The sequence below is a fragment of the Crocuta crocuta genome, unplaced genomic scaffold, assembly GCF_008692635.1.
Source record: "Crocuta crocuta isolate KB4526 unplaced genomic scaffold, BGI_CrCroc_1.0 scaffold549, whole genome shotgun sequence".
Lineage (NCBI taxonomy): Eukaryota > Metazoa > Chordata > Mammalia > Carnivora > Hyaenidae > Crocuta > Crocuta crocuta.
The window spans coordinates 1,497,546-1,522,367 of record NW_027529169.1 but is presented as its reverse complement, the minus strand read 5'-3'; the positions used below and the strand labels follow the sequence as shown (position 1 = coordinate 1,522,367).

The 24,822-nt window shown below is 42.3% G+C and overlaps 1 protein-coding gene across 15 annotated transcripts in view; it reads left to right on the top strand.

Moving 5' to 3' along the window:
• The window catches only part of R3HDM2 (R3H domain containing 2), a 119,016-nt gene that overhangs the window by 75,227 nt on the left and 18,967 nt on the right, over positions 1-24,822 (top strand). For 6 of the 15 annotated variants that reach the window (XM_077757546.1, XM_077757548.1, XM_077757547.1 and 3 more), the window contains 13 exons: positions 194-393; positions 5,185-5,226; positions 7,804-7,890; positions 8,427-8,553; positions 9,410-9,488; positions 10,123-10,182; positions 10,967-11,107; positions 11,504-11,612; positions 14,351-14,446; positions 17,339-17,370; positions 17,469-17,522; positions 21,760-21,992; positions 24,356-24,531. In XM_077757546.1, the coding sequence (XP_077613672.1) occupies positions 229-393; positions 5,185-5,226; positions 7,804-7,890; positions 8,427-8,553; positions 9,410-9,488; positions 10,123-10,182; positions 10,967-11,107; positions 11,504-11,612; positions 14,351-14,446; positions 17,339-17,370; positions 17,469-17,522; positions 21,760-21,992; positions 24,356-24,531 (1,401 nt within the window). In that variant the 5' untranslated portion in view covers positions 194-228. Of the gene's footprint in view, positions 1-193; positions 394-5,184; positions 5,227-7,803; positions 7,891-8,426; positions 8,554-9,409; positions 9,489-10,122; positions 10,183-10,966; positions 11,108-11,503; positions 11,613-14,350; positions 14,447-17,338; positions 17,371-17,468; positions 17,523-21,759; positions 21,993-24,355; positions 24,532-24,822 lie in introns of those variants that run through there. The other 9 variants (XM_077757556.1, XM_077757550.1, XM_077757557.1 and 6 more) reach the window with 5 other exon arrangements.

The following is a 24,822-nucleotide window of genomic DNA, read 5'->3' as shown; positions in this document are numbered from 1 at the left end:
TTTTTTTTTTTTTTTTTTAAGAAATTAATCCAAAAAAAAAAAGAAAGAAATTAATCCAGGGGAAGCAATTATTCCAGGACCCTTTTCTGGGTTACAAGGTAACTGCTGCAGACTAGTATGTGAAATACAAGTCTTGTGTGTGTGTTAAGTATGTCTAAACACTTCCTGTTTAATGTGTTTGATGTTTCTTTAGGAGTCCATAGAGGCTACTGTATTATACTGAAGAAGATGTCTAACAGTAACACTACTCAAGAGACCCTCGAAATAATGAAAGAATCAGAAAAAAAACTGGTGGAAGAATCTGTAAACAAAAACAAGTTTGTATCTAAGACTCCAAGTAAGGAAGAAACTGAGAAAGAGAGTGAAGATACTGGTTTGCGTCAGGAGACACAGGTAAGAATTAGAAGTGCATCATATGCACGCTCACTATACCAGAATAGAAACATCATAATTGGTATTGGCAATCTGTAAGAAGCCAGTCACTTGATTCTTTATAAAAACCTATTTTCAGGGCACCTGGTTGGCTCAGTTGGTTAAACATCCGACTTCGGACATTCATGGGTTCAAGCCCTGCATCAGGCTCTGTGCTGACAGCTAGCTCAGAGCTTGGAGCCTGTTTCAGATCCTGTGTCTCTCCCTCTTTTTAACCCTCCCCTGCTCACACACTCTCTCTTTGTCTCTCTCTCTCTCTCTCTCTCAGAAATAAATAAAACATTAAAGAATTTTTTAAAAAACACACACAAAAAACCCATTTTCCAGCTTTCAAGAACTATCTCCTTCCTTATTTATCATGGAATGTCCACAGGGAAGTCTAAAGAAGACAGAGTCATTTCCTAATCCTTTCAGACCTGAGTTACACTGGTTCTTGCTACATTTTGATATTTTTTAACTAGCAAAAAATAAACTGTATACAAACACATATTTAACAAGTCATAATATGGCTTATACAATAAATTCTTAAAACTACAGTTGCCTGGCTTTACACAGAGTGTTAAATTCATATCCTGGTCGTGTTAAAGCAGTCAGCATTTTCTGCGTCAGAAATAATCTCTGAACTTGCCACTTGGTAAGTGAGTAGGAAGAATTTCACTCTTTGGTTGCCATGTTGTTTTCCATCCAAATTCATAGTGCGATGCAGATAGGATGGCAGTAGATGGCCAGCAGATCTTCCTCCAGGGCTCCTGTTTGGTACCCAGGCAGCTCAGACTCTGAGCCTCCTCTAGTTTACCTGTTCCAGTCCTTCTGTCCTCTGTGGTCACTAGTAGTTTCCTGTGTTACCCAGATCCAAATTATATAAATCCTTTCCTTCATGCCCACGGGTTAGACTGGTCTATATTGTATGCTTGGGAGATAGACGTCTTAACAGTAAGCAGTTAGTTTAAAAAGCAGTGGCAGCCACATTTTGGAGGGCCTGGAAACTTGAAACATAATTTCTTTTGACAACCCAATTCTCTAGGCTTTTTCTTCTTAGGAGATTAAAACAGCAACAACATAAAGGGATGAATTAAAATCGGACAGCTCTCTGAAATATTTTGTTCTCCTGCTCCCTGTTCTTCCACTGTCTCTCCACTTACAGTCTGCCAGATCTCTGTCCTGGCTGCTTTTCTTCCCATTATTCTTTGCATGTGAGTTGTCATTCCCTGCCCATCCTTCCAGAGTTTGTAGAAACAGTCTGCCACTGTTGCAGGGATACTTTCAGCCTCCACTGATACCAGTAATGAATTTTAAATCCTCAGGACAGATAAGTGACGAATGTTTAATTATGTGCTGTCATGTTACATGGAAGATAATAATTAAATGAACTTCTGGATCCAAGTTATTCTAAGGAGACCACTTGAAGTGGTGTTCTGAATTCCTGTTGTGTGTACTCCTTGAAAATAGGCAGAAAAGAAAGGATGTGTATACGTGTTACACACCTTATAGACACTCACTTCAAGAATGTCTTCACCCGGAAATACAAATAGGTGGTGTGGGAGGTTGCAAGGGAGCCCACCTCCTCTCTGACTTGCTGCTGCTGCTGCTGCTGGAGTAGGTGGAGCTGCTGCTGCCATCTGCTGGAGCTCCTGCTCCTTCTAGAAGTCTTTAATCTTGTCCCGCCCTTCAGAAGCCCCCTCTCCTCCACCATTTCCCAACAGATCACGTCCCACTTCGACAGCACTAAAAATTCTGCTCTTTCTCCTACCTCCCCCCCCCCCCCAACCACACCCCTNTTTTTTATAATAGTTTATTGTCAAGTTGGTTTCCATATAACACCCAGTGGTCATCCCCACAAGTGCCCTCCTCCATGCGCATTACCCCCTTTCTCCCCCCCCCCCCCCCCCCAACTCATACCCTGGAAGTCTCCCCAGGGGTCTTACTGATGCTGTCAAGGGAGTGCCTCTTATGAATTGGGATTGGAAAGTTTGCAGAAAGAAGTCTTTTCATTACTTGCACTGTGTGAGATGTATTATTAGAATCAGTAATTGGAACTCAGAACATCTTTCACATGCAAACAGTGCTATAAAAGGCAGGTTCTGTGATTCAATTTAGAACAGACAAATTAACCCTGACTTAACACCGACCTTCAGCCAACTATCTGAGTATGACCTCCTAGTGGGGCTTTCTGCCTTTAAATTTGTGGTCCTTTTGGATTCATCCACCAAACTGCTTTATACAAATGGCCATGAAATTAAGATCTGATTATGTTCATTCTTTTCAAACTTTCTGTGTGTCTCATTGTCCTAGGCTAAGACCCAGATTTGTCAGGATGGCATATTGTGACCTAGTCCCTTGCCTGCCAGCCCTCTGCCTCTGGCATTCTGTGCTTCAGCATTTTCTGATTCATTGGTCCCTGTTATAAGAGCCGAAAAGTTTGGAGAAAGCATGCTTTCTCTGCCTAGAATGCCTTCCATGGTATTCTTTTCTCGGCCTCCTCTAACCCCTGAACCTCCCATGCCAGCGTCTGTCTAATACCTAATTATCCCTCAAAACTCAGTTGAGATGCATCTTTCTCCAGGAGGCCTTCCTTGACAACTGTACTTAACCACTGCAGGTCTATACTGTATAATTCTTTGAGTAATGCCTATCTCTATCTCCTTCACGGAACTGTAAGCTCAGTGAGGCCCAGGATTAGGTCAGTTTGGGCTCACCATTGTATCTCTTAAGGCCCAGCACAGTTCTCTGCAGGCACTCAATATCTGTGAATGTATGTATTTGTGAATTACTGGGTCTGGCTTAGACACTTGCACCATGTGCTCCTATAGCACTGCGTAACTATTTCTGTAATGCTTTTGTACTGTATTATAATTGTCTATTTGTCTGTCTTCTCCAACAGGATTATGAGTCCCTTTTGGACAAGGTTTGTGGTTTTTCTCTCTGTATACTCCAGTAGTTAGCATGGTGCCTGGTACATATTAGACTTCCAGTGTCTGTTTGACAATGAAATGATAACTATCCATACTGGGAAAGAAGCAGATTCATACATTGCTTGTATGGCTATAAATTGGTGTAACCTCTTTGAAGGGTGATTTGGCAATACTTCATAAAATTTTTAATTAGAAAAAGTTTTTTTACTTGGTCTACAGATACACTGTATATGTAGATATGCTTAATGATGTGGTCATTGAAGCATTGTTTGTATGGACAAAAGATCAGAAACACCCTAAATGGTGCAATTTAAGGGACTAGTAAAGTAAGTTACAGGATAGCCACAGAGTGCAATACCATATTATATATTAAGAAAAACGATAGATCTTCTATAGAATAACATCCATGAAAAAAAATGTTTAAAGGCGAGGTTGAGAGCAGTGTGTACAATATACGTCTACTTGGTTTAAAAAAAAAAAAAAGCCTGTGTGTGCACATATACAATAGGCTTATACATATTCATAAAAGATATGAAAAATTCGGTACTACTGAAAAGAAAGTCAGTACTAGTTGAGTCTTTAGGTGAGAACCAGGTAGCTGGGGGATGGATATGAAAGGAGACTTCCTATTGTATATACCCCCATTATACCTCTTGAATGTTTGTGCTCTGTGTACGTTACTACCTTTTTGAAAAAAGCGACGAATGCTGTTTCGATTCCTGGACTATGGCTCTTCCCTTACTGTGACATCTCTTACATTGACCAGATTCACCATCGTTTCTTAATCTTTCCATCTGCCTCCCTGGCTTTCCATTTTGCATTGTGGCAGTGTTGTCTGGTAACTAGCGAAGAGGACAAAGGAAAGAGAAATCCTCACCTGCCAGGACCAGGCTGGTACTCTGCCTCTGTCTTGTGTTCCCTTCCCCATCCAACCTCAGTCCTCTCCATACTCCAGTGGCAGTGAGTTCCATTCCAAACATCTGAAGCCCTAGGTACCTCATCCCATATATAACCCTACCTCACCTCTTCCCAAAAGCCCCCGTTTTGACTTTTCAGCTGTTCAGAAACCCCATCAATTAATTAGTTGTTTCTCCCCACTTCCTACCACAGGCTCTCATTCTTCATCTTTGTCAGCTTCTATTCTGCTCCTTACCCACTCTTTTTACCCTCCCATTGCTCTTGAAGTCTTGTCCATATCTTCCATGCTCCCTTATTTTTGTCCTGTCCCAGACAGGCTATAAGAGCCACAACCAGGAGCTTAGAACTGGGAGAATCCTCATCTTCACAGAGGGAGGCATTTGGCAAGAAGTGTGTTCATTCCATATCAGCAGCCATAGGGACACGTCCTTTGAGTATCTCAAGTTGGAACTCTGAATGTGTTTTCCTATAAAGATGTTATTATAAGTGATGATTAAGGACCATATTACCTGTCCATTGTGGGTTAAATAGGCTCCTGCGATCATGCTTGGGGGAAAAAAACACTGTCAGTGCTATGGTAGTGACATTTTCAGAATCCTCCTAATCAAGAGAGAATTCTGTGGTTTATCCAAAAGCAATTTGTATTAACCTTTGAAATAGGCTAACCAGTAAGTGTCTTCCTATTCATTTTCTTCATGGTAAGTGGTGGTTCGTCTGTGTGACCTGTGGTCCCTTCCATGTCACAGTTACTAGAATTGTAGCAGAGGGGGGTGGGGGGGATAACCACATTAAGTGGGTCTCATCATAGCTTAGCTATTGTAATGGTTTTACAGTTAGTGCTTTTTCTTTGTAAACTTGTATTGTTTTTAACTTAAATGTTGATTTTCTACACCTTTAATATTTTCTAATCCCCTTGTAACAGAGGCGGACATCCAGCCATGGTCATGCCAGGAAAAGAGCCAAGGTGAGAACCCTTTCTCTATGTAGAAGTCCCCCCCTTATCTGAGGTTTCACTTTCCATAGTTTTACTTAACCACACTTCAACCATAGTCCAGGAGTAGATGATCCTCCTTTTGACATATCATCGGAAGGTCAGTGGTAGCCTAATGATACGTCACAATGCCTACAGCATGCACCTCACTTCATCTTAGCATGCAGGCATTTTATTGTCTCATATCATCCCAAGGAAAAGAATGAGTACAGTGCAGTGGGACATTTTAGGAGAGAGAGACCACATTTATGTAAGTTTTGTTATAGTATAATTGTTCTATTTTATTGTTAATCTCTTACTGTGCCTAATTTATAAATTAAACTTTATCTTAGGTATGTGTGTATGGGAAAAAAACTAATATATATAGGTTCAGTACTATCTGTAGTTTTACACATCCACTGGGGGTTTTGGGAAAGTGTCCCAGGTGATAAGGGGGGACTACTGTAGCTTCTTTTCTACCATTATTAGTAATACATTTCACAATGGATTTATCACTAATACCTAATTTATTTGGATTATATACAGGCAAAGTTTTTCTGCCTGTACTTAATACTCTAATTGTGAATGTGCACACATGCATGCACACATTTCCTATTGGAGGGTCTTGCTTTATTTTCCTCCATTATCTTTAGTTCAGCCACAGTCTATTTCTGATGCCCAGCCGTTAACGCCTCACAAAGCCTGAGTGCATTGATACTGGTTCTGCTGGAAAGCCAGTTTCCCTGCTCACCTCTGGTCTCTCTTGGAGCACTATATGAGTGTTATTTTTTCCTCCAACATTTTTTTCCCATTTATCATTTAAGATAAATCCTGCACCATTAGTAGAAATGACTTAACATTTTTGGACATCCTAAAAATACAGCCTTTGGCAGGGGGGGTGGGATTTTTAAGTTGGGCTGGGGAAGACGATTTTGTTTTTAATCATTTTATGATAAAATTAGCACATCACAGATTATTTTGAGCAGTGTTATCAAGGAGGACTATATGTGTTAATGTGTGATGGCTTTTTAATTTTAGTTGAGGGAACAGTAAAATATTAAACCTTTCTTGGGGCGCCTGGGGCGCTCAGTGAATTGAGCATACAACTCTTGATTTCCGCTCAGGTCATGATCCCAGGGTCATGGGATCAAGTCCTTCATTGGGCTCTGTGCTGGGTGTGAAGCCTGCTTGAGTCTCTCTTCCTATTCCCTTCTCCCCCATTGATACACTCTTTCTCTCTTTCTCTCTCTCTCTCTTTCTCTCTCTATCTCTCTCCCCCCCCCAGTCTAAAATAAAAAAAAATTTTTTTAATCTTTCTTGCAGTGAGAATTGTCACCAGAGTAATAATTAAGGGTGTCTATTCAACCCCCCCCCCCAAAAAAAGCAGTGGCAGAATTTGGGAGTGGCTCAGCCAGTATGTGGCTTGGGGTTTGAAGACCACACCTAGGATAAATTGACTCTCTGTCTTGCCTGACATGGCCTAATCCACAGTGATGGGCTTGATATTAAAGTTTACAATAGAGGGTGTTCACTTCTACTTAATTTCCACCCAAACTTTTTGAGATAAATAAGACAGTTGTTATGTCCATTTTACAGGTGGGGAGACTTGGGTTTATAGAGACTGAATGAATTTGACAGGATATTCATTAGTAAGTGGCAGAACTTGGCTTGAAGTCAGTTCTTCAGTCTTGCAAGTTCTTTTCACTATACTCCACAACCCAGAACACACATGCTGTGTTTTGTGCTATTGTATTTACTGGAAACCTTGATTTTATTATAAGAACTCTTAGTAAATGTGTATTGGTAGATTTCCAATGAGTCAATTCTATAATTTTTGGCTTTGGTGATCCTTAGGAGAACAATGATTTGCAAAGTATTCTTTAGCCAGTGAAAGTAAACCAAGTGTATTAGCTGTTTACCACATTAAATCCTAAATGTTATAACATTTTCTCTCTCTTTACTCTTTTCTTGGACACTTCTTTCCATACCCTTGCCACCTCATGTTTAGAGTCATTTAGCATTTGTTATCTACTCTGTTCTGGGCACTATGTTTACATACTTTATGTCACTTAATTCTCACAAGCCATCCTTTAAATATTTTTATCCCCATTTTATTGAGGAAAAACAAAGATCCAGAGAGGTCAAGTAGGTTGCTCAGGGTCTCATAGCTCACAAGCACAAAAGCAAGAGTTGAAGCTAGGACTTCTGGCTCTTAAATCCAGTGTCTACTAAGCTCTGCTACTGTGTGTTTTCAGTAAACCTTTGAATCTGAAATTGTAGACAAAGGAGGGAAAGCTAAGTGAAGTGGTTTTCCTATCATCTGTTCAAGGTAGCCATTTTGTTTTTATGTCTACTAATGTAAACAGGGGAATTATCTTTGAAGTAAATCAGGAACTGGCAAGTAAGTCCTGTTTGAAGGGGAAAACAAAAAAAACCTACTTAATGGAAGCAGCAACTAACAGACCCAAAGAGGATACCCTTCATTCAGCGAAAAGCTTTCTGAATGTCAACCAAGTGGATAATAAGTTTGTTTTTTTGGGTTTTTGGGGTTTGGTTTTTTTTTTTTTTCAGTCTAATTCCAAGCTGAAGTTGGTGCGCAGCCTAGCAGTGTGTGAGGAGTCCTCTGCTCCATTTGCTGATGGGCCACTAGAAACCCAGGTAGGTCCTTTATATGAGTAAATCTAACTTTTGAGTGTGACCATTGTTTGGTAAACTGTAGTATAACAACCACAGCATCAACGTTAGGCTTGGAAATCAGGGTAGAAGGGGCTTCAAAACAAGTGGTTGCGGTAAAGCAGGGGGCATGGGTGAGAGCGTGACGTATAGGTCTTCACACCTGGACCACCTGAGATGATGCAGATGAGGCGATCCCAGCGTTGAATCTTGTTTTCCCACCCACACTTTTTCCCTGTGGCAGTTAGAACCATATCCATCCAGTTCCTATGCCAAGAACAGCCAGTGTAATTTGAGCTCTCCATATAGTGGCTATGATTGTTAGCAGAAAAGGCTTGGCTTTTTACCCTTTTGGCAGAACAAAAGCTAAAACAATTTAATTAACAAAATACTATCTTCTGTAAGAGAATGCTGCGACCCAAGATTTCCCTTCTATGAGATTTCAAGGGAGAGTAAAATCCTGTGGGAGAATTGAAATCCTTTCCCCCCTTTGACTATATACCTCTTTCCCCTTGTCCAAGGATATAATTCAGTTACACATCAGCTGCCCCTCTGACAAAGAGGAAGAAAAATCCACGAAGGATGTCTCTGAAAAGGAAGACAAAGAGAAAAACAAAGAGAAGGTCCCAAGGAAGATGCTTTCTAGAGGTGAGAACTTTCCCCATCTCTCATGTATCCTAGGGTCTGGCTCTGCAGTGTCCTTTTCTTCCATCTTGGAACCTGCTGACCTTACTGCCCCAATAGTTCCTAGTGTGTTGCTGACTTGGGGAGGTGCCTAACTAGGTAGGTCACTTTCTTTGCTGATTTAGCCAACCCTGGGGCTAAATGTTAGGGGCTAACATGCTGTAGAGAGCTACTCCGTTAATGTTGGCACTATCTCTAAGAAGTCATTATAGTTAATTCTGATTCTGTTTCTGCTCTGGAATAAGTAGTGACATGATTCATCACTAGTAGCAGATCCTCCAGATACCATTTATATTTTGGTTTAGGGATGCTTAGAGTGATTTTTTTTTTTTTAAATCAGGTTTGTATCTAATTATTAAGCTGTCTTTGGTTTTAAACTCTTGGACTGGTAGCAAAAAGACCTGGCCCATAGAAGTTGAGAGGAAAAAGGCAATCTTGGGATTAAATTTTTGTAAATAAATAAATATTAAATAATATTTGACAAACCTGTTTGCTGAGATTCTGGAAAATTCAGCCCCAGCTGCTCTTACCTGGAAATTATTTTCTTTAGCTAGAATAAAATCCGCTTTGTCCTGGTTAAAACATTCAGCAAATTTTAATTATAGTAAAGTACTTTTCAATGTAATACCGATGCAACACTGTGACCCAGATTCTACCTTTCATCATTGTCGTGGGGAGTTGGGGGCAGGAGCTAGCAAATCAAACATCATTCTGGTTTTTAAGCTAAAGCCCTCATTGGGTTGTAGGCTTCTGCTTATGATTTGATTTCATGCAAGATGGTTTCATTTATTTTAAATTTCTTTTGTTGTGGTGGTTTTAGACTCCAGCCAAGAATATACAGACTCCACTGGAATAGACCTACATGAATTTCTTGTAAATACACTGAAAAAGAATCCAAGGTAAACACATTATTTGATGGAAGGGGGATAGCAGGGCCCAGCAGAATACCTAAGAGGCTAAACAGCTTCTCGGAATTTTTCCATTATTCAAATCTAGGATCCCCACCCCACCCCCACCATCTCCCTCCAGTGTAGTTTTATAATCTCTAAGGGATTCATAGTACCCTCGTGTTGAGGTGTCTGCTTTCAGAAGAGTTGAGACAAATTCCGGGGAAGGAGAATGCAGAGACAAAGAAATCTAAAGGCTTGGGAGTATGATCTAAAATATGAGAAAAAAAATTGATATGTATATAAACTAAATACACGTCTGTAACCAGATGGAATGTGGACTACTGATTAGATTTGTAAGTATAAAGTATGTGTTTAAATGAACATAGCTGCCAGCAGAATTAGGTTTCTGATAAGGAAAACAGAGTACAGGATTAGGAGGATCTGCAAAATGATTGTTTTTCTACTCGATTGTTTTTCTTTTTTAAAGTAATGTAAGACAGGCCCATGAGGTCCGTTCACATTGCTGGTCGCTATTGGGGGCTGGATCTATTCCTCCCTTCAGCTTCTGTAGTATGCAGGTTTCAATGCTTTCAATGTCTATGGGAGGGCTGCCTTTTGTTTTGTTTTAATCTTTTCTAAACAGGGACAGAATGATGCTGCTAAAATTAGAACAGGAGATTCTGGAATTTATTAATGACAACAAGTAAGTTACTTGAATGAAATACACATTTAAAGGTGGGAGGGGGCACTGAAAAGAAATTTAGGTACAACTTGAGGATATCCCTCTTTCATCTTTCCCTTGAAGTCTGAATTTTGAAGTAAGTACTCACTAGGAACCCAAAGAAATTGGGGAAAAGTAGAATGAATTAAAAAGTATATGTGTGAAAACCAAGTGAGGTTTTAAGTTATTGCATAGACTTGAGTTGAAAAGAATACTGGGGCGCCTGGGTGGCTCAGTCGGTTAAGTGTCCAACTTTGGCTCCAGTCATGATCTCATGGTTCATGGGTTCAAGCCCCACGTCGGGCTCTGTGCTAACAGCTAGCTCAGAGCCTGGAGCCTGCTTCAGATTCTGTGTCTCCCTCTCTCTCTGACCCTCCCCTGCTCACGCTGTCTCTCTCTCAGAAATAAATAAAACATTAAAAATTAAAAAATATATATCTTTTCAGTGGCTAGCCCTTGTCCCATATTTAATTATTCTTCAGTTTCTCCCTTTTTTCTTTGTAGAATATCATCCAGGTTGGGGGCGGGGGGGACACCTAGGAATACTCTTAATAAGGGTAGTGGATCAGAATGATCTATAAAATGCTATAGATAAACTAAGAGAACCTTTTTGGTTCCCACTGAGTAAGGATCTATCTTCCTTTAAAAAAAGTCTGTTCCTCTTAAGAAATTCTCCATTTTAGACACTTGAAAGAAAAATTACAATTGGTCATTATTGCTGTTGTTTATCCTTATTTCACTTCCCTGCTTCCTGGTTTCCCTTCAGTAACCAGTTCAAGAAGTTCCCTCAGATGACCTCATATCACCGGATGCTATTACACCGGGTAGCTGCCTATTTTGGGATGGACCACAATGTTGATCAAACTGGAAAAGCTGTCATCATCAACAAAACCAGTAACACAAGAATGTAAGGGAGGAAACCACAGATCGGAAGACTTTCCTGGGATAGCCTCTAGGGTGGAAGAGTAAGGTGTAGGATCAGGATGTCTCTTTCTGGGGAGGGGACAATGTGGAGGGATCTATTATCAATTCCTACTCTTTGTGGGGACTTGGAGATAGATTCTAGAGGCACTTGTGTTTTGTGAAGAGTGGCCCGTGGCCTGTCTTCACCTTTATTGATGGGTCAGGTATAACTTTGGAGGAAGACAACTTACAAAGAATAGACCTTGAGAATTTCACTGTAACTTGGGATGCGGGACTCCAGAAACCCCCTGAGGGAGAGTTGTGGAATTTAAGAGTACTATACTAGAAGATCCGCTTCCTAACCAAAGGGTCTTTTTCCTTCCTTCCTCTCCCAATCCAGCCCTGAACAGAGATTCTCAGAACATATAAAGGATGAGAAGAATACAGAATTTCAGCAGAGATTCATTCTCAAGAGAGATGATGCCAGTATGGACCGAGATGATAACCAGGTGAAGAATGGAAAGGGGTGGGCCTATACAGAGAGATTGCAGTAAGAGAAACTGGGAGGGGAGAAGGATTTTTGTGGGATAAAGAAAACTTTAAATATCTTAGTATGGAAAAATGTACTGAGTTCTACTGAGTTGGCTGTGGCTTAATTTTGAGGACTGACTACATTTGTTGAGCTGAATGCCACCCTCTTAGCCCCAGAGAGACATGGTGCTGAGTTTTGCTGGGTTTCCTCATTTGGCCTGGAACTCCCTGGTTCTGCCACTGACTTCTAACTCTAGGTCATTTGGGGGCAAAGCAAGGTCCCTCCCTGCTTCAGCCTTGATTCAGCTGATGGCTTCATTCTTTTTTTTCTTTAATAGTTAGGAGTTTCTTTGGGAACCGTTAAAAGTTACTTTATCCCACTTCTGTCTTATCCTAGCTCAGGGCTAGCCTTGGACTGGCAAAGTTGTGATGTAATTTACACACTTATAAAGATGTTTCTGATCCCTTTCTGCAAACTCCTTATTTTCCCAACTCCTTCCACCAAGGTGAGTGAGTTGACTTGACATTTGATGCTGGGATTCTCAGGCACTATCCCCTTTTTAATCCATTCCTCTGGGAATAAAACATGAACAGTCTGCCCTGTCGCTTCACTCATGGACCTGGCTGTTGCCTTGACTCCTAGCCTACCCTTCAATACTAAGTTTTTGTTTGGGGATTAGTTTTCCCAGCCATATGCAGTGTTTAGATCCAGCCAGTCTCTGTTTGACCTCCAAAGGAGGTTAGGTGGAGAACCAGAATTAAGGTTTGAAGAGCATGGTTGGGTAGAGCCAATATGAATCTTGCTAATTAATGATGACTATAATAATATCTTGCCTCTAGAGTCAAAATTAATATTCTTGGGATACTGTATGGTCTTGAGACCAGGACTTTTCCTGCTTGCTACTTGAGTATTTGAGGGAGTTCTTTTGAGAAAAACGCCATTATCTTTTGTGTACAAACACGCTGGGTCTGATTGAAAACAATAAAATATTCTAAAAAGACAAAATTTTAAAAACAAGAAAGAGCCTTTCCATCCTGATGCCCTTCTCTCCATTTTCCCAAAACCCTTTTTCTGTGGATCAGGAATTATTCAGGCCGAGAAGCACATTGGGGCGGAGTGGAATCTGTCCATATTATGAACTTTTCATCTCTCAGCATCAGGCTTGATCCGTAGTAGGGTAGGCTCTACGCATTTTCTGTCATGATATTAATAATAAATACATTAATTGTTATTTCTTTTGAGTGTTTCCCTGAACTAGATTCTATTATAAACACATTATGTGCATTACCTCTTTTAATCCTCTCCATAACCCAGTATACATGGAGGTTATCAGTGCCTTGTATTTCTTAAATATGAGGAAACTGAGGCTAAGAGATGTTAAGTTTACTTGCCTGAAATAACATTATTCAGAAGTGACAGAGCTGAAATTCTACCTGACCTCAAAGTCCGTTACACTTTTTCTGCTCTGTCCCTGGTTCACTGGTGCTAGGGGTACTTGAGGTCCTACGTCTTCTTGGAATGGGATTTATAAAAAGACATTTAGTAGGATGTAGGTTCTTAATGCTAGTGAGGGTTCAATCTAGTCAAAAGTTGGTACTCCTGGAGTTATACCTACCTGTGGAGATGGGTGAAGATCAGCATAGAGCAGCAGCCTTCTTGGTTGCATCATCTGAAGCTTTCAGAGCCTCTGGATTAAAGGTCAGAATCTTTTATAACTGATGACATTCATTTGATGAGGTATCCCCCTCAGAACATCTTGCCTTCAAGAGCAGTATGGAAAAGGATACTGTATACAGCACCCTACCCAGGACAGTGTTCACAACTCAACAGGCCAAGAGAGGAAAACAATGGCGGAGAGTTGGGTGGGGGGCTAGCCAGAGGTGGTGATCTGCCCAGTCATCCCTCATCACCTTCTTCACATTTTTCAGAGAATTGAAAGTTCTCTATCCTCCATTTCCTTCTTTTCCCTTTCTATCACTCTCTTTGTCTCTTCTCTCCACCGTACCTTATTTGTCTCTTCCTTTCCCTGCCCATCCTTCTTTCTGTTGTGTTCCCCTTTTCTTTCTCTTCTCCTCTTTGTGTTGCTCTGTTATCTTTCTTCTCTGTTTCTGTGATTTCTGTCTCTTTTCCCTCCCTCCAGTGGCTATAGCTAAAATGAGAAAAAATGCTTAAGCTTTGAGGTTAGCTTCATTGGATTTCATTCCCAAGGCCCTCTTTGCTGAGCTGTGTGTGACTTGGATCTTCAGGCCATGGCATTAGTGAGTAAAGAAGGGATAATATCAGGTGCTAGTTCTGTAAAACTCTTCTCTACATTCAGCTCTGCTAAATACGTTTCTTCTCCCTCGCTAGCTTCCTACTATCCCTTTCTTCCCCTCCAAAGCAATATTGTTTATTCCCTGGGCTATCCTCTTGAACCTTGGTACCTGATTACTAAAAGGAAGCAACCCAATCCTTATAAATAGTTATTGTTCTTGACACTCTGGGTGGGGGTGGGGAGATGAAGAGGTTCCAATCATCCAGAAAACCTGATCTCCCAAACTGCATGGTCAGATGTACCCAGTGAAACCTGTCCAACACTGGAAATTTTATTTCTTTTTTTTTTTCCATTTTTTTGATGGCAACTATAAACTCTCCCGGTTTCTCTTCCTTGCTGGTGTGCAGTGAGCTTGCAGTACGAGGAGAACTTAACTAGCTTAATTCTGCTCATCGATCTAGATCAGAGTTCCATTGCAGGATGGAAGGAGGAGCAAGTCAATAGAAGAGAGAGAGGAGGAATATCAAAGGGTCCGAGAGAGAATATTTGCCCGAGAGGTAAGTGTAGCTTCTGAGAGTTGTTAGCCCATAGCTTTTAGCTCTTAATCTTTGGAACTGTGATTGGAATGAACCCTCCTTAAATGTTTTGTTGTTGTCTTTTTTTAACCAACATCAGCCAGCCCCAGTTTGGTTCTCAAATGTGGCTTACTGGGAAGCTGCAGATTTTTATTTGTATTATTTTAAATACATTTTGCTGTATGGCATACAAAGAGAACAAATGGAATGGCTGAATTTGGTAGATGTGATTAGACTGAAAATAGAAATGGTTTTGGCAGGGCTTATGGAAGGGCCCTGACTCTTGCCTGTCAATCCCTTCTCCCACTTCCCCTCTTTCACGCCCACTCTCCATTTTAGGCATCTTTGCTTCTAAGTGGAAGACTTAGAGTGTCCACATAGCCTATATACATCCATCTTGTTTGGCCAGCCTCATTTTTAGCATATGTTGGTGGTGGTTAGAGCACAGATCTGGCATCCATTCTCTGAGCTCCACATCCCACATGCACAGAGGGTACCACTTACTATTCCCTCCTGTCTCTATCTGAACAGGAAGTCTCTTTCTTCCTGTATTTCCTACCTTGCTTCTTAAAATAGGATGGACTCTGTGGGCCAGAAGGCAGCATGATCACTTAGGCAACTTTATTCTTAAGAAGTGTGGGCCATATTAAATATACTTGGTACCCCTGTATTTGATGGCCTTTGCCTACAAGACTGAAGAGAAGTACAGCAGAAATTCAGGAAAGGCTGTAGATAAGCAAGAGAGGAACAGATCTCCAGAAAATGTAGGATCCAGATAGCAGCACTAATACAGTCAAATTAGCAAACAAAGGAGGAAGAGCCAGCCTACCTTTGTAGCCAAAAGATAGCCAGTTCTAATCAATATACTTCGATGCACACTACTCTCCTCTCATTTCCCCACTCTCCCCTCTGTCAGCAAGTCAAAAAGTACATTTAGCTTTCCATCATCACCTAAATCAGAAAAATACTGTCTCTGACTTCAAGAAAACTGAACTCCTCTATGAACTTGTTCCATTGTCTCAGGAGACCCAAGTGTTCCAAGGATCCTCAGTGGGGACAGATAAACAACAAACCTCCTGGCCAAGGAGAAGGAATCGTCTTACCTTATGTTATGTAGACTTCCATTCTGAGTCAGAAAAAATCTGTCCTCCAGATTATCCAACCATAGCCCAAAGAGGGTCCTCTGCCTTTACCTGCAAACCAGTTGGGTGGAATGAGAGGAGAGAGGTCACTTGTACATGGCTGTGGCCGGCGATGACCCTAAGTTGTGGACAGAGCAGGTTGGTGGATGATAATAACAAACATTTATATAGTGCTTACTATCTTTGAGACACTGTTCTTAGCACTTTGCATAAATGAATTTAATCCTCACACTAGGTCTATGAGGTAGGTTGTGTTTTTTTCCTCATTTTATAAATGAGGGACTGAGGCATAGAAAGGTTGAGTACTCTTAGATCACAGCTCTAGGTAGTGAAAGGGTTGATATTTGAGCCCAAGCAGTCTGGCTCCAGAGACCATGCTCTTAACCCCTAAAGTAAACCACCTTTCACTAGCTTGCTCTGCTCTGGGCTCTTCAGATTAGGAAGTACCAGTGACATCATAGCATAGCTATCTGTGATGTGCTGCTCTGCTTCACTGACACATGGCAAATGACTGTCCCACCATGCCAGCCATTAGCAAAGCCATAGATCCTCTGAAAGCACAAATAGCTTTTACTAAGGTATTGGGGCTAATTAGGAACAACACTGGAACATGTGTGTACAACTATGACAAAATCACAGTTAACTCTTTCCTCCTTTTTTTGTCCTGATTTCTAGTCTCTCAAGCCTCTACTCATTTAAGTATTCTTTGTTAAATCCTTGTGGATTTACCACTGTTCATTTCAGCACTTGGCTAACTCTTGCTGTGTTAGAAGCATAAGGAATCTCAGAAGATCTAGACAAGGAAGCAGGTCCAGAGCCCACCATACTCCAGAGAGTCCCATGTGGAGAGGAACCTGGCCACTCAGAGGGAGCCAGTTAAGGGTGCAGTTGTAGGTAGAGGCAGATGGGAGGAAGAGGCAGGCCGACAAGAAAGGGAGGTGGCAAGAAGGGTGTTTGGATGGAAATGCTGCCGCTGCAGCCTTCTCTGGAGCCTGAGCTGTGCGCTGGGAGAGCTGCCCCACTCAGGCTCTGCTCTGCACGGAGACCACTCTGCTCAGCAGCCGGGCACACTTGGTACCTTTGTCTAAGGCTTGGGAGTGCATCATAACGCTCACTTCACTCAGCTCAGTGGCTTTGTCAGGAAATGACCCCCAAAAGGAATGTTTCAGGCTTTTCATTCTTTCATTTTTTCTAGGCTCTGAAAAAGTACCTGCTTCCCCAATTTCTTACTCTCCTTGGGTCTCAGGTCAGAATGTCTTTCATTTTGGCCAGTGTAGAGGATAGAAATGGAACGGTCATTGAGGATGACTTCCGAAAAGACCTAAATTTCTTTTCTCTTGTCTCCCTTTTCCCTTCCCTTGATCACACTCTTTAGGACCAAGCACACCAATTATTATGCTCCGCTTTACCTCTAGAGAGAATAAATTTAGAACTAAAAAGGAAATAATAGGTTAATACTTTCCTCTTCCTCCTTTCCATACTCCCACTTTTATCAGCGTCTCTTTTTAAACACTCTGTGGGAAGGCTAAAAACACTGAATGCTCTTTCCCACTAAAGGTGAGAGGTCAGATTGGGTGTGTGGGTGTGGGTCATCCTGTCCCTGCTCCCTCTCTCTGTTGGGGGGTGAGCTTGGTTTGAGGACCTTGGGTATTCATAGCATCACGGACACCCTTTTCGGTTATGCCATGCTGTTTTCTTATAAGTTATTTTCCGTTTTCTCCCCTTCACCTAGACTGGCCAGAACGGATATCTAAATGACATCAGGTTAGTACCACTTAGCATGTTCCCTGCTTCTCATTGAGCTTTGTCAGTGAGGTTAATATAATCCTGTAATGATGCTTTTCTTTGATGTTAACCAACAGACTCTCCAAAGAAGCCTTTTCTTCTAGCTCTCACAAGAGAAGGCAGATTTTTAGGTACCTCTGTGTGATCTATATCTCTCCTTGTTGTTTGTTTTTTTTGTTTTTGTTTTTGTTTTGCTGTAATCTTTTCAGCGGAGTGAGTTTGCTCCATGCATGGCTGCTTGTGGAATAATTCAATTTGTGGTTTTTGCAACATTGGATATTTTTCCCGATTAAAAGAGAAATGGCTCCTGCTCAATAACTTTATTTTTGTTGTTGCTGATTTCATTTTAAGTCGTGGATAGGTGGTGAAGGGGACCAAATAGGTGTGTCTGGGGCAGGTACTGCTCATTTCCAAAAGTTGTTGGAAGCGGGCATTTGGGGAGGATTTCAACATGTATTTATATTAAGGTAAAAGAATGGGTATCTTCTGGCTACCTTTCCTGAATCTATGAAAGATGTGAAAAGCTTACCCCTGACCCAGCATAGGGAATGTTTTATGTCTTTAAGAAAGAATAGTACACACACACACACACACACACACACACACACACACACACAAATAACACATACAAACATCTCTGTCTATGCAGTTTTCTCTTTGGGACAATGTAATCTCTAAGATGACCCCAGAAAAGACTTGTCTGCCTTAGAATGGACTTAGAGCATGTCTTTTTTATATGACTGTCCATGACTTGCTGTTAACATTTGTGAAAGCTGCTACGTTAACTTCTTCGGGCCTAATATTCTCCATTTTCCACAAAGCCATCATGAGAATCTCCCTTTCATTTCAGTCTCTCAGTCCTACTCCAGAGGATCACACAAGGCGGTGGTGAGAGATGCACTTCATTAGGACCCTATCTGGCACCAACTCATTTTAAGTATATTCTTCCCATTTTACCAATAGGACAACGACAGAGTAGAGAAAACTTGAGTATTTAATACTAGGATTCAGGTCTAACCCTTTCCAAAGGGCTTCTTTCTTTTTGAATCCTAAGCTTGATGGGAATGAACTAACTCAGATTAGTCAGAGCTCTCATTCACAGCACTTCAACTGTGAATGAACTGTCCCTTGGTCCTTGTCCTTTCTAAAGCTAGTCAGACCACATAGAAATTTGGATCACAAGATTTCTCATTCTTGGAGTGGGGCATTATCTCCTTTTCCATATCTCTGAACTCTTTTTCCTAGACCATCCCACCCTAAGGTCCATCCTAAAGCCCTTGGGCAGTGAAGGCTCTGCATTGTTCGTGGTGGTCAAGATAGATTTCCCCTTAAAAAAAAAAATCCCTGTTACATATTGTATATTTCAAGGTCATGAATCATCCCAGAATATCTGTAATAAACAGAAGTTTTAAACTAACCTCTATGCAGCACAGGCCTTTACGGTTGCCAAAGTATACTGTATCTGATTCAGGTGTCTCAGTGTCCTGATTTGTAAGCTGGTTTACATGGAAGAAAGAAGACAAAAGCAGAGAAATTAAGTGGCTAACTTAAGTTTACATGGCTATTAGTGGGAAAACTGGGACTCTTTGTCCAATGTTCTTTCACCACACTACACCACACCACACCACACCACACCACACCACACCACAGCATACCACCCCACCCCACCCCAACTCTCTACAAACATCACCCCTTCCTCTCTGAGTAGTGTTCCATTAGGAGCCTTAATTTACATTCACTGCTAAGAATGATGCCCTATCAGTGCTGTGGAGCATTGAATAACATCAAACAAACTGTGCTGATAATAGCTCCAAGGACCTAGTGAGCAGGCATAACCCTGTCCTATCCACACCTCCTTTTAAGCTGCTGCTTTCCATACTATGTGTTGGTTAAAGATCTAGGACATCTAAAATGCAATTCCATGGACTCTCAAGGGGGTAACTTCTTCTCTTTGGGTGCTAGTCCAGAATTCTGGTGATAAGAAGCTGGTCGTCTCTAACTGCTTTATACCTTTCTTCCCAAGTGTGTGAAACAAATACTGATCCACCACATTCCATCATCCACTTTGACAATAACTAGGGCAAGTTCCTAGTTCTCTGGAAGATTCTATTTCCCTGATAAATAAGCCATTACTGACATTTACTGTCACCTCCCTACCCACTCCCCGGACCTGATAAACTGAACTTCTCACCATCATAAATCTACTTGTGAAAGCTAGGTCAGCTTTGATTTTACAGGGGTATGAAGTATGAATGCTCTGTCCTGCACCCGCATCTCTCCAACGCACACACATAGCCCAGGCCAGGGCTTAGAATGGAGTCTGGGAGATTTCCCTAGTTGCCTTAATGTTTAGTGAAGTGGAAAGACATGATTTAGTTGTAGAGAAGGAAAACCGATCTCTTTGCTGGCCAATACACAACTCCGATTCCCTAACTCTTGGGGGTGCAGTGCACTAACCCAGCCAGATCATCAGACTAGCCACATTTTGAACAATTGGCCGCCATCGTCATGGGGGAACCGGGCGAGTACAGAAGTGCTGCCACTTTGGCTCAGGCTTCCCAGGGTGTTTGGTTTAAAGTTGACTCATTCACTGTTTACCTCTGGTAGAAAAAGAAAGTAAATGGCAGAATTGTCCTAAAAGATGGTGCTGTGTTTGATTTAGGTGTAAAAGTCCATTAGGACTTGTCTTGTAAAATTCAAGCTCTCATCTCTAATGAGCAGCTTCATCCATTGCTATATCCCCTGCCCATAAACAGACACATCTTTATTGAGTCCTCTCAGTAGACTTGCCCTTGTCCATTGAGTCAGAGTTATTGGCTCTCACTTCAGGTCTAGTTCTGTTCCTGGGGAGCCCCTGATTTATATTTCTTTCTTGTTTCCCATTCTACTTTTGACATTCCCAAGAGAAAGGGATAAAGTTTTAGGGAGATGGCTATTTTCCAGTTCTCTTAACTTATATAGAGAGAAGCACTGAGGTTATATATACATCTACTTGGGATTCAGAGAAGAATTGGCATGTCCCTAACCAGCTATGCCGGTGTGTGTGTTCTTAGCCCACCATAATTGCCTTGACTAAAAGCTAAAATAGTGACCCTAGTCTTTATTTTTGCCCATTTTCCCTACAGTACCTTTGGAGTAGATATTCTAATAAAGAAAGGTATTTTCTTTAATATTACCCTCATAAGAAAACTACCTCTTTTTATTAGAATAACTCTGAGCCTCGTGTCTCTTTGAAACTAAGGGGATTGGGATGGGGTTTCTATTTGCTTTAGGTGAGGTGGTAGTGAAAAGGAGGGAACCCAAGCTACTATGATTTTTGCTCACCTGCTCCCCAGTGTATATACCAAAATCTTTGTCATTGTTGTCTTTGGTTTCTTTAGTTCAGTACTTGTTGGGGGTGGGAGATAATGAAAGGAAAATTCCTGTTTCTTGGTTGCTTATTAAGAAGCAGTAAGGGTTCAGTAAGACTTGGGATTTTTAGGTCAACCCCACCAGTCTTGAGTACAACTGTTTATAATCATAGGCAGTGATTTTATATATATATATCAGGATAACTCTGATGTTTCCAGAGCAAAATAAGAGAGGAGGAGTCCCTTTTCTCAATAGCCTTGTGCTTTGCCTGGGGCAATAGGATTATTAATATGGTGGCAAATAGGCACAGTCAGCCCCCTGCTCCTTGCCATCCTGGGTCCCAAGGGCATATTTACTTGATATTGTTGAAGACTTTAGCCCTTAGAGACCCTGGAACCAGTTATTCCCAGATAACAACATAGAATTTCCACAGAACAGGTTGGGTCAATTTTAGACTATCAGACAGTTTTCCAGAGTGCCCTGTTAATGTATTATACTCTTCTTCCCACTCCTGGAAAAATGGTATCTCTGCTGGCTTTGACACATGTTATGTGGAAAACCTGTTATATTTATCCATGTCATTGGCTACCCCTGCCTTCTAGCAACAGTAACTTCTAGGAGTCCTTTTGTTTGAAGAACTCCTACAAGGAGGTGGTACCCCTCTGCTCCCCACTACCTCCTGCATGTATGGGATCCCTGCAGGGGCAGGGGAAGAGACCACAGCCAATCTCAGCATCATGTATATGGTTTCCCATCCACCTCTGATCTCCTATTGAATTAGCTGCCAGCGCACTGTCTTCCAGATTTGCCTCTGTGCTCCTTGTTACTGTACTGGATCTTGTTCTGTCTGCTCCCAGCAAGTCTTGGTTGGCCAACCAACTAATAAGAAATCAGTGTCCATCCTCCTCCCAACCCTCACCCCTTTTTTGTTACTGAAAGAATAGAAATGAACTCTCTCCTAGCCCTTCTGCTGGAAGTGGTAGGTGGGGGGTGCTCTGACCACTGTGATCTCTGCAGGGGGAACCGTGAGGGGCTGAGCCGAACCTCAAGCAGCCGCCAAAGCAGCACAGACAGCGAACTCAAATCCCTGGAGCCACGGCCTTGGAGCAGCACCGACTCTGACGGCTCTGTCCGGAGTATGCGGCCTCCTGTCACCAAAGCCAGCAGCTTCAGCGGAATCTCTATCCTCACCCGAGGGGACAGCATCGGGAGCAGTAAAGGTGGCAGTGCAGGAAGGATCTCCAGGCCAGGTACTACAGCTGCTGTCCTTCAGTGTCATGCCCATCATTTCTTGTTTGTGTCCTGTAAAACATCACTGATGTTTGGGGTGCCCTGGTGGCTCAGTCGTTTAAGTGTCTGACTTTGGGTCAGGTCATGATCTCATGGTTCATGGGTTCAAGCCCCCTGTGGGGCTCTGTGCTAACAGCCCAGAGCTTGGAGCCTGCTTCGGGTTCTCTCTCTCTCTCTCTCTCTCTCTCTCTCTCTCTCTCTCTGCCTCCCTCCCTCCCCGTCCCCCGCTCATGCTCTGTCTCTGTCTTTCAGGAATAAATAAATGTTAAAAAAAAATCACTGATGTTTACTTCTAACAAAACAGTTCTGGCAGTACAGTGTCCTACCTAACATAGCCAGATGAGGAGAAAGTTGAATTCTTGGATCCACAGTTTTTTGATTCCCCTCTCTGATTTTCTTTCAAACCTTTCTTTCCTAACTGGAAAAATAAATAAATAAGAGGTCGAGATTAGATTATTTTATCTTATTTCTGACCAAGGTTGGGCATCCCTGTCAGCCCAGGTTCAAGTTCTATGCTAAGATGAGAATGATACTGCTTTCATCCTGTGGCCTCTGAGATTATAAAGCGGGTTGGTAGAGCAGAAGGAACCGCTGGGGTTGAGCTATGTGTGATGAATTGGGAGCAACCATTAGGCCACAACTTCAAGAGATGCTATGCCTACTTCTCTGGATCCCGTCCCTGAGAAGGAGTATCTGGTCCATGTGCCAGCCCTGCAACCGCCCTTAGCTCTCCTGATGTGCTTTATAGCCTTCTCCATTTATTCCTGTTGTACTTTCTTAGGGGGTATTTAGCTCTTTTATCCCCAGTGGGCCGCTATGTCCCTCTCCTCCCATCCCTACAGAATCCTTGCATCTCATCACAGAAGTTCTGTAAATTTTGTCCTTGAAGACATCAGTAGTGGTGAAGATTCTGCCTCGGTTAGGTCTCTGATAGCCTTCTCTGTTACCTCCTCTATAACCCCACTACCACTGCCTTTCTCCAGGCCCTTATCTTCTTTTCTTTAGTTATGATGCTAGACCCCAAGTTGGTTCCCCTGTCTCATCCTCAGCCCTTTTTAGAGCCAGTTTACCACTCTGAAACATGGATCTAATTGTGTCAGTCCTCTCTTAAAAAACATTCATGTTTTGGGGTGCCTGGGTGTCTCAGTTGGTTAAGCGTCCAACTTCGGCTCAGGTCATGATCTCACAGTTCGTGAGTTCGAGCCCTGCTTTGGGCTCTATGCCAACAGCTCAGATCCTAGAGCCTGCTTCAGATTCTGTGTCTCCTTCTCTCTCTCTCCCCATCCCCAGCTCATGCTCTGTCTGTCTGTCTCAAAAATAAATAAAGCATTCAAAAAAAAATTTTTTTTAATTCATGTTTCTGCATTCCCGGCATAATAAAATCCAAATGACTTAATGTAGCATTACTTCCTGACCCCAGTTTGCTATCTCAGTCTTACTCCCAGATATCCTTTCTCCTCTGGCTCTCCAGCCATTTCTTGAATATGATATTAGTTTCATCCCCTCTTGGTCTAACAAGCCTTCTCTTCATCCTGCAAATCCATTTCTCCTCCTACTTCCTATTTAAGTGAGTTACTGCTTTCTCATCTTTTCTTCCATATAACTTTGTTCCTACCACTGATGTATCCCTTGTCCTTATCAGATCGTAATCCTGTGTGAATGTACATCTCTTTTGGAAGATCCTGTGCTGCTTAAGGGCAAGGACTGTGTTCTCTTCACCTTTGTGTTCTCAGTTCATTATGCCTAGCAAATATCAGATACTCAGTAGAAGTATTTTGTGTGAATGCATGCACGAGTTGGAGAGCCTGGAAATGGGAAGAATAGTCGGGTGACAGTGTGCATATGTGTGTGCACACAGGCAAGTGTTTGGAGAGGCAAGATTGCCTTCTCAGCAACTCTTATGAAATGCTGCAAGTTGAGGAGAAATCCAAGACAAGCCAGGTCTCTTACAGAACTGGGAATCTGTACCTTCCCAGGAAGCAGACATTCATGTTCTCAGCAGTCTAGTCATGTTGGACGGGTGCTGGGTACTTCAGCGGAGGTACCTTGTCAGCCTCACGTTTTGTTCACTTCCAAAATCAAGTATTGGCAGGCATGGCGTTTACTGTTCCTGGGGAACAGAAACCTGCTAAGATGAGGACTTCCATCAGCAGAGTGGCTGAAATATATCTGTGCTCGCTCATGGATCTTCCCAAGACAGTGGGGGAATGGACAGAAGGGCAGTGAAGAGAAACAGCAGGAAAGGAGTAGAGTCCTACGTGTCCAAGGGTGGCGTGTTCACAGTGGTGCTTACAACTCTTGGTGGGTCTCCTCTTTGCCTTAGGTTTGGCACTAGGTGCCCCAGAAGTGTGCAACCAGGTCACCTCATCCCAGTCTGTCCGGGGCCTTCTCCCTTGTACTGCCCAGCAGCAGCCGCCGCAGCCGCAGCCGCAGCCACTTCCTGCTCTCCCACCCACGCCTCAGCAGCAGCCACCCCTGAATAATCACATGATCTCACAGGTGAGTCACCACCAGAGCCCCTCCGCTCTGATTCCAGCAAGCTCTGGAAGTACAGTCATGTCTGTTGTGCTGTGGGTGGCAGGAAAGATCTGCTGTTGGAGACCTGCCACTCCCTCCCCTGCTTCTTATTTGTTAGTTGTGGGGAGAGAAGAGTAAGGGTGAGGTTTTGGCCATAGTGCTCTTAGAGTCGGCCTGGGAGCTTTTTGCTTTCTATTTCTTCCTTTTCTTCCGGAGAATTGCCAGTGGGATCTTTTACCCCACATTTCTGCTGTTCCCCATCTCCCTCTACAT